This window comes from Garra rufa, chromosome 13 (genome assembly GCF_049309525.1).
Source record: "Garra rufa chromosome 13, GarRuf1.0, whole genome shotgun sequence".
In the NCBI taxonomy this organism is placed as follows: domain Eukaryota; kingdom Metazoa; phylum Chordata; class Actinopteri; order Cypriniformes; family Cyprinidae; genus Garra; species Garra rufa.
Genome location: NC_133373.1, coordinates 32,483,183 through 32,495,312, shown reverse-complemented (window position 1 = coordinate 32,495,312; position 12,130 = coordinate 32,483,183). Strand labels below are relative to the sequence as shown.

At 33.7% G+C, this 12,130-nt stretch overlaps 1 protein-coding gene across 6 annotated transcripts in view; it reads left to right on the top strand.

Moving 5' to 3' along the window:
- enah (ENAH actin regulator) overlaps window positions 1-9,562 on the top strand; it is a 132,794-nt gene extending 123,232 nt beyond the window's left edge. For 5 of the 6 annotated variants that reach the window (XM_073853152.1, XM_073853151.1, XM_073853150.1 and 2 more), the window contains 4 exons: window positions 1,063-1,129; window positions 3,751-3,835; window positions 4,530-4,587; window positions 7,110-9,562. In XM_073853152.1, coding sequence (XP_073709253.1) covers window positions 1,063-1,129; window positions 3,751-3,835; window positions 4,530-4,587; window positions 7,110-7,147 — 248 coding nt within the window. In that variant the 3' untranslated portion in view covers window positions 7,148-9,562. Of the gene's footprint in view, window positions 1-1,062; window positions 1,130-1,596; window positions 1,657-3,750; window positions 3,836-4,529; window positions 4,588-7,109 lie in introns of all 6 variants that reach the window. The other variant, XM_073853155.1, reaches the window with a different exon arrangement.
- The last annotated feature ends 2,568 nt before the right edge of the window (window positions 9,563-12,130 follow it).

Below are 12,130 nucleotides of genomic sequence, written 5' to 3'. Positions count from 1 at the left end.
TTCATGTAATCATTATTTTTATTAAAGGGAACACAGGGTATTAAAACTTGTGTGGTTTATTATAATGTAACTGATGTCTCTTACTAAAATATGTAGTAGAAAACCCATGAAAGAGTTACATTATTTAAGAAATCAACATTGTTTTATACATATTTTGGACTGTGGGTTTGATTGACGATCGATTACGTCAAATGGTTGCACTCGTTGATGATCAGCTGGTTCTACTTTTTGCTATTTTTACCACAACACAACTCGAAAAAATAAAATACTGATACAATGTCACATTGTGCGGCTTTTGCTTGTAATTTTCAGTCGAAGGGCAACAAAAGTGATTTTCACTGCTTTCCTAGCAATAAGAAGAGGAGAAAAGAATGGGAAGATGCCTTCAGATGAATAAAACTTCCTGAAGACCCGCGTCTTTGTTCTTTCCACTTTAGCCCTAATGCCTTTGAGGCTTTTATAGACCGTAGCTACTGAAAGAGCTTACAAACCCCAGAGAAAAGAAATGCTAGATGCCACCCTGGCAGGATGTAAACATGCTGGCGCTTGTCATGACGCCACAGCCACTGAAGGAGTTTCTCAGCGTGGATTTCACTCGATATCCAGTGGCGTTTAGACTCCTTGTGAGGAAAAATCGATGGTACATCATTTGGTTTAAGCCTACGCTTATATCCACCTGTAAGCTCTTTCAGTAGCTGTGGTCATCGTATCAGTATTTTATTTTTCGAGTTGTTGTGTGGTAAAAAATAGCAACAGAGTTCAACCATTTCACATCATTAAAATATTGGCGCCCCCAGAGTCCAAAATATGTATAAAATGATGTTGTTTTTTTTAAATAATGTAAATCTTCCATGGGTTTTCTGCTACATATTTCAGTAAGAGACAATATTTATGTTATATTAAGCCATACCCGGGATTCCTTTTAAATAAATTAAACTAGCACTGGGTCAAAGTTTTGTTATCCAGTGTACAGTCTGGGCCTTGAAGCAATGCCACGGCTATATGTGAAATATGAGACTGCAAATATCATAACATTTACCATTCATTGCATTTTGTCCACAGATATGCCCAGAAAGCCTTGGGAGAGGACAAACACCATGAATGGTAGCAAATCACCAGTCATTGGAAGGTAATAATTTGCATGTCACTGTGCCTTATATCTCCACCACTTTGTGTAATGCCTTTTGAAGAAAATGTCCAGCTTTTAGGATCTGAGTCTTCTACAGGTCCTGCTTTTCTTAAAGCTAATTTGAATTATTGTTGCTTCGACTGCTTTGCATCACGTGCTTGTAGCCAGGGGCCCCTTACAATCGCATGTCAGAATGCAGGCAGTCGGGTCCCATGCTTGACATCACTAAAGCACAGTGCTGTTGCTTCTCATCAGATCTGTGTGTACCAGAGCTGTTCGGCTTTTTTTGTGTAGCGTATACAATGATACAAATAACTGAAGCACTTTTCAGTAGGGCTACATTGAAATATAAATATTTCTTCTTTGACCTGAGTTGGAACCAGTGCATTTGGAAGATTACTATAAACATACGTAGTTCAGATCCACGCTGTTGACCTCTGACCTGGTTAGTCTCTTTACTCTCACAGACGGGACGCACCATGGAGAAATCAGATGAGTACTGAGAAGTACTATGATTCCTTAAACAGGTATAAGAGGCTAGTTTGAGAACTCTTCTAGACTTTGTTTGCTGAGAGTGCTCTCTAAATAGGATGAGGGTTGGTGCAGTGCTTGTCTACGGTTATTCCTCTTCTTCTTTTTTTTGATACACAAAGGTTTTGCTGTTGCCAACAATATAATCACCATGAAATGGCATGAATTAAATGCTTTGTGCTTTTCAAAATTGTTGCTGCTTTTATACATAAGATTAATGACAGTAATGTTTCTTTAGCACAAATTTATTTGATCAAAAATACAGAAAAAAATGCTAATTTTGTGAAATATTATTGCAATTTTTAATATTGGTTTCCTATTTTAATATACTTTTACAATATAATTTATTTTAATGACGCAGCACAAAATTTTCATCAGCCATAACTCTTGTGCTGCTTAATAATTTTTTGGAACCTGTGATACTTTTATCTTTGATTCTTTAATTTATTCAAAAATTCTAACAGTATAAGTCTTTATCACTTTTTATCCATTTAACATATCCTTGTGGAATAAAAGTATTAATTTCTTTAAAAAAAAATTACTGACCCTATATTTCGAATGATTTCTGAAAGATTACGTGACACTGAAGACTGGTGTAATGATGATTTAAAATTCAGCTTTGCTTCACAGAAATAAATTATATTTTAAAGTATATTAAAATAGAAAACTGTTATTTCAATTTGCAATAATATTTCACAAAATTGCATTTTTTTCTGTATTTTTAATTAAATATATACAGCCTTGATGAGTATAAGAAACCTCTTGAAAAAACAATCTTACTGATTTTAACATTTAGAATTCAAGTGTAAATTACATGTTTTACAGTATTACAGTTTTACTGTATTATTGATAAAATAAATTCAGCTTTGGTGAGTATAGGAAACTTTAAAAAATAGAAGAAGAAAAAAACTTACCTACCCAAACTTTTCCACAAGATATAAATGTAAAAATTATTGGAATTTTTATTGTAATAATACATGATGGATTTTAATAATTAACAAGTGAAAGTCTGGTCTTGGATGAGAGTAAAACAATAAAATATATACATGTAAGGCATTTGAAAAGTAATAAAAAAACAAAACAAAGGCATGATAATGCATTTCCAATAAAATCATGTAAAAAAGAGAAGGAAATTGTTTATTTTAATAATAATCACTACTTAAAGTGCCCATAGTTAAAGAAAAACACACCTTTGATTTTTTTCTTCTTATAGCGCAATGGAACGAAGCTATGGAGGATTGACTGTGGTATGATTATAAAAGCGTCCTGATAAATTCTGCAGTACTAGATGTCGTCAGAGGTCACGCAGTATCAGAAAGCTGGAGCATTTGTCCACTTTTGCCAATCCGTCCACCTGGCTCCAAAGATAACACGCTTTCCCCCTCCCCCCACAAATGTGCATTTAATTTAGTTTATCCTCTCCCTCTAAATGCAGAAAGCTTTGATGCAAAGACTTCAGGCAGTACATGCTTGTATCTCACACACAACTTTTGCTCTGCAATTTGTTTCTGCCTAAGCTGTGTCATAATGTGCTTATCCGCTCGACTTCTACTTCCTTTTTGCACAAGGCAACCCACTGTTCGGCATTCATTTCTTTCCCGATGGGATAGATAAAGCGTCATTTCCCTCACTTCCCATGTTTCCACCCTATGGTGATTATTGTGTTGGCAATAATATCCTTTCTGAATCAGCTACAGACCAGCATGAGAGTGATACGGCAGCTGCATTGTGTGTTTTGAAGTGTCTCAAGCTGTGTTTTTGGTTTGCTGTGAAATGAAATGTTTTCAAACTTTACAAATGTGTTGGTTCTGATGAATCTGCAGCTCCCCTCAAGGAAATACAATTCCCATGGTGCTCATTTTCATGTCTGGATGTGTGTATTTCCTTTTGCAGTACAGTTATCTGAAATATCTTGCATTTTCTCACACATCTTGAGTATATTCTTTCAATCACCAATTGTGACTGAACAGTGTAGATTTACACAGCATCTGTAATACTCTCAAAGCGTGTCACTAAACTTCTGCTTTGCATCTTGACTGCACTTCTGTGACTAAAATAGCTTTGCCTCACGCCATTTCTTTTCTCCTCAGACCAAGGTCTACACCAACTCCTACCGGATCCATAAGTGCCAATGGGGTGCCAACAGAAGCTCTTGACTACGACAGATTGAAACAGGTACTTCTCAAAATTTGAGAAGAACTGAAACTCATTTAACCTTTCAGCCCTTCAGGGTTTGATAGCGGGGCTGTACACTTCCTCATTATGTTAGCAAAGTGTTAGCGTAGTATTACCAAAGCTAGTGGTACGATTTCTCATTTTTTCCTCATTTGAAAACGCGTTTGGTATCACAGCACTTCCCTTAAAAAACAAGGGAGAAATAGTGGTCGACAGTGCACAGTTATGCTTTTGTGGGTGTGTGCAAATATACTCCTCTCTACAAAAGCAATACCTCCCTTCTGTATGAATGAGCATGTTAGATATGAAAGGCATATTGCGGGAGTCTTACTTATCTGAGAACACAGTTACTCAAGTCGCTCAGCTCCGTCTGCTACACTCTAGAATGTTTTTAGTGGTGCAGAGTTACTTATAGCAGCTGCAATTAAAGTGACTGAGTGTTGATGTTATAACATACACCTACTCATCTGGTAATCTTGTCATTTAAACAGCCAAGGCCAAGTGCATTCGATATAACAGCTTGTATTAATAGTATCATGGTAGCTAATTTCTCTTCTCTAGTGTGTATATTCTTGTCTAATGTGAAATCTTACTGACATGAAAACAGTTGAGTGACAAGTTGCTCGACTCTTTTTGATTTGTAGAGTATTATAAATAATATTCTAATCTAACTGCAAATTGCTTTGCTTTTTAGGACATTCTAGAGGAGATGAGGAAGGAACTATCGAAGCTGAAAGAAGAACTTATTGATGGTAACATATTGCGTTGTATTGCCGCTATGTGATGCACATTAAGCTTTTTAATTAAGGCTGCAAACGATTAATCACATTCCAAATAAAAGTTTGTTTACATACTGTATGTGACCCTGGACCACAAAACCAGTCATAAGGGTCACTTTTTTATCTGAAAGCTGGAAAAATAAGCTTTCTATTGATGTGTGGTTTGTTAGGGTAGGACAATATTTGGAAAATCTGGAATCTGAGGGTGCAAAACAATCAGAATACTGAAAAAAATCACCTTTAAAGTTCTCAGCAATGCATATTACTAATCAAAAATTGAGTTTTGATATATTTACATTAGGAAATTTACAAAATACCTTAATGGAATGTAATCTTTACATAAATTCATAATGATTTTTGGATCAAAATAAAAATTATAATAATTTTTACCCATACAATGTATGTTTGGCTATTGCTACAAATATACTTCTATATATGTGTGCTACTTAAGACTGCTTTTGTGGTCCAGTATCACATATGTTTGTGTACTGTGTATATTTATTATGTATATATAAATACACATATGTGAATATTAAAAAAAATGTATGTATATATATGTATGTGTATATATACAAAATAAATATACACAGTACACACATATAGTTTGTAATATACTTTTATTTTGAATGCGATTTTTGTTGTTTTGTTTTGTTGCCCTGTTTTTAATACTTTCGATACATAAAAATACTTGACACTAACAGATAAATGTTTGGACACATTCCACTGAGTTTGTTTCTTATGATCTCAAAAACATTGAAATCTAATGGCTTATGCTTAAATTCTTGTTGATGTCAATAATAATATTTTTTTTTTTTTAAATCTTAATTTCCTATGCTGTGCTTTATGGTGATTGTGTTAATGGTTGGTTCATTCATTCATTCATTTATTTGTATAAAATGTCTTTACAAAATTTAATTTTAATTAAAAATGTATTATTACATTTAAATACATTTAAATAATATTAAATTATTTAATTTAATTAGAGCAGCAAATCACGATTAATAAATTCAAAATAAAAGTTTGTTTGCATACTATTTGTGTGTACTGTGTATATTTATTATGTACATATAAATACACACACACACGTATATATTAAGGAAAAATGTTACATTTGCAGTGAAATATGTAATATTTGTTTAAAATATAAATTATATACAAGTGTTTACATACAAATACATAGATTACATACAAATTATTGTAAAAAAAATATGTTTGTGTGTATTTATATATATATATATATATATACACACACACACACACACACACACACACAGTAAACACATAGTATGCAAACAAAATTTATTTTAAATTTATTAATTGCGAATAATTGTTTTGCAGCTCTAAATTTTATATAATAAACTAATATAATTAATATTTTTTTATTTGAAAAGTGATTTATTTGTGCACTTATAAATGTATACTGTACGTGTTTAAAATTATTTATTTTATAGAAATACAATTTTTTTTCACAAACTTTTAATTACAAATAAATGAGTTGGAGTGGGTAATATCAAGTGACAAGTGTCCAGCAATACAGGTGCCTAATGTTTGATCATTTAAAATATTAGATGCATTTTTTTATTTTTTTAGTTTTTGATCACGTGATTCCCATAACACCTTTTTGTGTACTTTCTAGGGGTCGTCGATATGTGTGTTTCAGGGCTGATACACATTATTACAGATTAAGTAGACCAATAACTGAAATTTTGAACCGATATGTCTGTCTGGTGTAAAAAAAATTTAAAAAATGTCAAAATGAAGAATAACAAGAGCTAACAAGACAAAAATGTTCTTTAAATGTTTTTAATTACTTTAAATATTGGCAAATCGGTTTTGAAAATGGCTGACACCAATAAAAATGATTAATTTCAGTATCGGTATACGGTTATTGGTATTGTTCATTTTGTTTAAATGCTTTTGAATTATTTTATCAGCAAATCGGTTTTGAAAATGACCGATAACCATATACCGATATTAAGCATTTTTATGGTTATCGGTATCAGTCATTTTCAAAAACGATTTGCAGATAAAATAATATAAAATCATTTAGAGAGAGTTTTTGTCAGAGCCCTTGTTATTCTTAATGTTGACATTAATTTGATTAAACTAACCCATTAAATTTATAACCATGATTGAAAAATGCTTAATATCGGCACCGATAACCAGTCGACCCCTAGTTCTTTCATAGTTTTAATGACTTCACTTTTATTCTAAAATAATTCAAATAGTGAAAATAAACAAGTATTTGTCTAAACATTTGACTGTTAGTGTAAATGGAACTAATCTATCCCAAAGTTTGCCGTTGCACTACGGGCATCCCGAGTTAAAATCCTGGCTCGCAGACTTTTCCCGATCCCGTCCCTCTCCCATGTCTCTCTCCCACTTTGCACTACTACTGTCCTATCAGAATAAAATGCTAAACAAAAAAAAATGTAACTAATCTACCGATCTCACCTGGACTGTTTCTAATTCCCTTATCATTTTTGTGTTTTCAGCAATCAGGGAGGAGTTGGGCAAGTCAAACTCTGCATAGGAGGACGAGATGCACCTGTATTTTTTAACCACAATCTGTCACTTCAGAGGTCAGCTTCAGTTTAAGACACTATCTCAAAAGCAATGAAAATGGAAAATTACAGTTTTAACCAGTGATGATCACAATAACCATGATAATTTGGAGGATCTGTTGAGTACGATGCCAGGACAGACACGAGTTTTGAGCGTGGGGGCACGGGGAGGCGTAACGGCGAGAGGATAACCAGACGCCTCAAAGCGACGCCATACACCAAAAGCCCTGTCTTGAAAGGGGGTCAGGACACAGTCTTAAGGAAGTGACTGTCAGTATGCAATGGATGACTCTTACTGTGGAAGGAAAATGACAAAAAAAGATGAAAAACTATTACTGAATTACATACTGTATTAACCATCGAAGAGTGAAATTGTAAATCAAGCAGATGACATTCATTCTACGGCACATCGTTTAGCAAAGGGCAGGCTTCGTTTGTTATGAATTTAAAGGTGGTAGCGGTGGCGGTGAAGAAGTAACGTGAACTAAGTTGGCCTTGTATAGAGCAAAACCTTGAATCTGGCCAACCAAATGAGTATGGTCTCTTGCTGCAGGACTCTAAAGCTTGTCTTCCTACTATTTTAACCAGAATATGTACATTAAAATGACAAAATAAACATTATACCTGCAAGTCATTCAGTCAACCTGTTCTAATGTACGCCATGACCACATCAGGTAGCTTACTCGCTCTCGCTCTCGCTCTCTCTCTCGGTCGGTTTTCATTCTTATTCTCTGAATGCTCCATGGGCTGTCTCTAATGAGCCACTGTTATCTGTATACCTTCGTCTTGTGTGTTCGCTAAGTGTTCGGAACGATCACGAAGGACAATGCCTTTCTACTGTACATTGTTGTAGCTCTCTACCAAAATCCTCTCAGCCAACTGAAGTTAAGGTTGACCTCAGCGTCAGCTCAGACCGTATCTGTAGATAGTGCTAACCAGAAATACTATGAACTTTTTATTCACCGTAGGCTCTTTTCGTATTTCTTTGGATTTCAGTGCATGTCTTCTTACGATTGGGAAGGGAAAAATGGTTGCCACGAAAAATACTTTAGTTTTCAGTTCATAAGCAATAAGTGTAGCATTGTTGCATTTTTTGTCTTTCTATCTCTCTTTTTTTTAATCATCCACAAACTGTGGATGAACGATGTTCTCCAAACGCGTTCTCAAAATGCAGTTCGCAACAGACACCTCCTTATAGCCATAATAAATTTGCAGGGGTTACTCATTTTACTTCATTTTGGGATTTGAGAATGTGAAAGATCATGTGACGGCTTATTCATTTTGCATGGAGTCTGGAGTATCTGAGGGCCAAGCAACAAATCACTTTTTTTTTTTTTCCCAAGTTTATCCTCTTTGTGCACACTGGAAGGCACTTGCTCTGTTTTTCAGAGGGGCTTCATCTTCCAACATGCTTTTGTTGAGGAAGTCTGCTTTTTAAGAGCGAAATCTTTGTACAAATCTGAAGTGTGGTTATAGGCTGAGGAGAAAACTGAGAACATGAATTTGTGACCTTCTCTCCATTCAGATTTTTCCTCGGTTCTCCATTTCCCCCCGCCATGCTCACTTATCAATCCTTTGTAGTTTCTTTTCACCTCCAAACCATTACTCGAAATAATCTCTCAAGGAATCAGAACGTTTGTATAGAGTGTTTACAGCATTGATTGCACTTTAAAAACCCGTAGAAGTTCAAACGATTCTATTGCTGACGAGACGGCCGTCACTTTGCGATCGGCAATATCACCAAAGCTAAACCGTAATCTCTAGAACGTCACAATCTCCTGATCCACCTTTGTTTTGACAACAAATAACTATTGTTGATTGGTCTTTAGGTTAAGCAGGTGAAATGTTTTGATCAGGGTTGGTTCATTCCTGGATAAACCTGTTTGTGATCTTCATGGTTTGTGCCTTGTTCGGAAGTTGCATTTGATATGTCAAAAAATTTAAACGAGTATATATAGAGAGTATTAATTTAGGGCCTGCCATTACTTTATTCGTTTGTTTTGCATTTTGCTTCAGTGAGTTGGAAAGGACGCTTTTACGATCTTTGTTTAAAATCAAACATGCATTCATGTTCTTCTCTCAGTGTCATTTTTTTTTTTCTTTCTGTTGCATTACAGTGTGGTTTGTGTTATGGTTAAGACCATGTATGCAGGCGGGATCTGAGAAACTGATCTTTGCCCTTGTGGAAATCAGTTGAACAATATTGGCAAAACGTTGATGGGGTTGTCGCAGATTCAACTGGATGTCCTTGTAATGCAATTTTCAGTTTCCTTATCTTTCGATTTTATCGTTCATGTTGTACCATACTGTTTTCATGTTAATTAGAAGTTTCTTACATGCTAACATTGTTTTGTTTGAGCAGATTAAATAAAAATTGCAATACATTGCTGTTTGCAGTTATTTCTGAATTGAAACATGGAAGTGACTCAAAACTGATAACCTCACTGTGTTTTTCTTCCAAGGCAACACATATGTGACCATGGACCACAAAACCAGTCTTAAGTAGCACGGGTATATTTGTAGCAATAGCCAACAATACATTGTATGGGTCAAAATTATAGATTTTTCTTTTATGCCAAAAATCATTAGGATATTAAGTAAAGATCATGTTCCATGAAGATATTTTGTTAATTTCCTACTGTAAATATATCAAAAATGACTAATTGGTAATATGCATTAAGAACTTCATTTGGACATTAAAGATGATTTTCTCAATATTTTGATTTTTTTGCACCCTCAGATTCTAGATTTTCAAATAGTCTCTGCCAAATATTGTTCTATCATAACAAACCAGACATCAATGGAAAGCTTATTTATTCAGCTTTTGGTTGATGTATAAATTTAAAAAAATGGACCGCTATGACTGTTTTTTTTTTTTTTTTAAGTGTTGGGGAAGTTACTCCCTAAAAAAGTAATTACATTAGTTACTTTTTATGGAAAGAAATCAGTTACATTACTTTTGTGTTACTTTTTAAATCTGGACAGGGCTTGCTTGTTTGTTTTTTAATAAAAAAAGTTCTATTTTTGGCAAATGTAAAAGCCTTTTTACACCAAAAGCCTCAGGCTTAGAGAAAAGTAAATTCATGTCTGTACAGTAGACCACAGAAGAAAAAAAGGAAAACAAATGTTAGATTATCTTGAGTAATTTTTGATTATTAGTATGGATGAAATGGATCATCGAAGGTCGGCAGCAAAGACATCGGATAATAAAATGGGATTAAATACATAAAGGATATTTGTATTATTTAACATATTTCATTATTGCAGGTTTTCGTTGAATTTCACTGTTTTTATATATTTTGAGAAATACTGTATCGGTTTTTTTTAGTGAGTGAGATTGTTTTTTGCATGTTCACATTTATTCTAGAACTAAAGTAACATACTCATAATTTCTCTCAACATGGAGACAGGAGAGCTTTTAATCAATAAATGGGGGGAAAAGTAACTGGCGTTACTTATTTGAAAAAGTAACTCAGATATTTTCTTGTCAATTAAAAAGTAATGCATTACTTTATTAAATTATGCATTACTTGGAAAAAGTAATATCACGTAACTTACGTTACTTGTAATGCATTACCCCCAACCCTGCTGGTTTTGGGGTCCAAGGTCACATATACGAACTTAAACTTGACTATTTGATTTTGGAATCTGCTAATTTACACCTGACATTGCTCCTCCTCAGTAGCAAATGCGGCTGCACGGTTGAGCTGTGGCAAACAGGAAGAAGGCAGGACTGAACTAATACTGAAACTAAATGTGAGTATTACATAAACGGCTATTGAACACTGAACTCGTCTTAAACAATCTTACAGGGCTGGAAAGCAGCTACTAGTGTGAGCAGTTCAAGCATCAAGATGCACAGTTCTTGACACCTCCAGGATTTAGCATGTAAAGCCACTGCTACAGTTCAGTTGAGGTCAAATGCAGCAATGCAATTTTGCAAAAACGGAAACTGAGTAAGACTACATCTGCTGTGCGCCTACTCTTTAGCACACCAAGAGAAAAGCTGGTTTGTGATAAACAAGTTTGATTGGTGAATTAGACTGCAAATGTTGAATTAATTTTGTGAATTGTTTTATTGTAAATTATGCATTGTTTTATATTGTAAAAATTTAGTAATTATAGAAATTATATTGTGAATAGTTCTGTTAAACAACATTACATTTTACTGCAGAAATCTATTTCAAGTGTCACGCTGTACTTGCTAGTTCAATGTGTGAGAGTTCAGATTAAAATGTTTTGTAATTCTACATTTGGTCTATACATAAAATATAGACTATTCCAAATTTTTAATAGCCTGTGGAGTAAATGTTCATTCTAAGTGCTATGTATTAATTTCATTGAGTGTTGTTTTGTTTTCTAAGGAACAGTTTAACACATTTACATAATGTATTTAACTAAAAACATGGTTATTCTGTTTTATTATGTAGAAATACACTACCAGTCAAACGTTTTTGAACAGTAAGATTTTTTTTATGTTTTTAAGACGTCTCTTCTGCTCACCAAGCCTGCATTTATTTGATCCAAAATACAGCAAAAGCAGTACTATTGTGAAATATTTCTACTATTTAAATACCTGCTTTCTATTTGAATATATTTTAAAAAGTAATTTATTGATGTGATCAAAGCTACATTTTCAGCATCATTACTCTTCAGTGTCATATGATCCTTCAGAAATCATTCTAATATGCTGATTTGCTGTTTAAGAAACATTTTTTTTATTATTATCAATATTTTTTTTTCAGAATTTTTTTTTTTTTGGGGGGGGGAGAAATTATAGAAATTAATACTTTTATTTAGCAGGGATGCTTTAAATTGATCAAAAGTGATGATAAAAATATTTATAATGTTACAAAAAATTTTTAGATAAATGCTGTTCTTCTGAACTTTCTATTCATTAACCTACTCGTTTTCAACAAATTCTTTTTGAGCAGCAAATCAGAATATTCAGA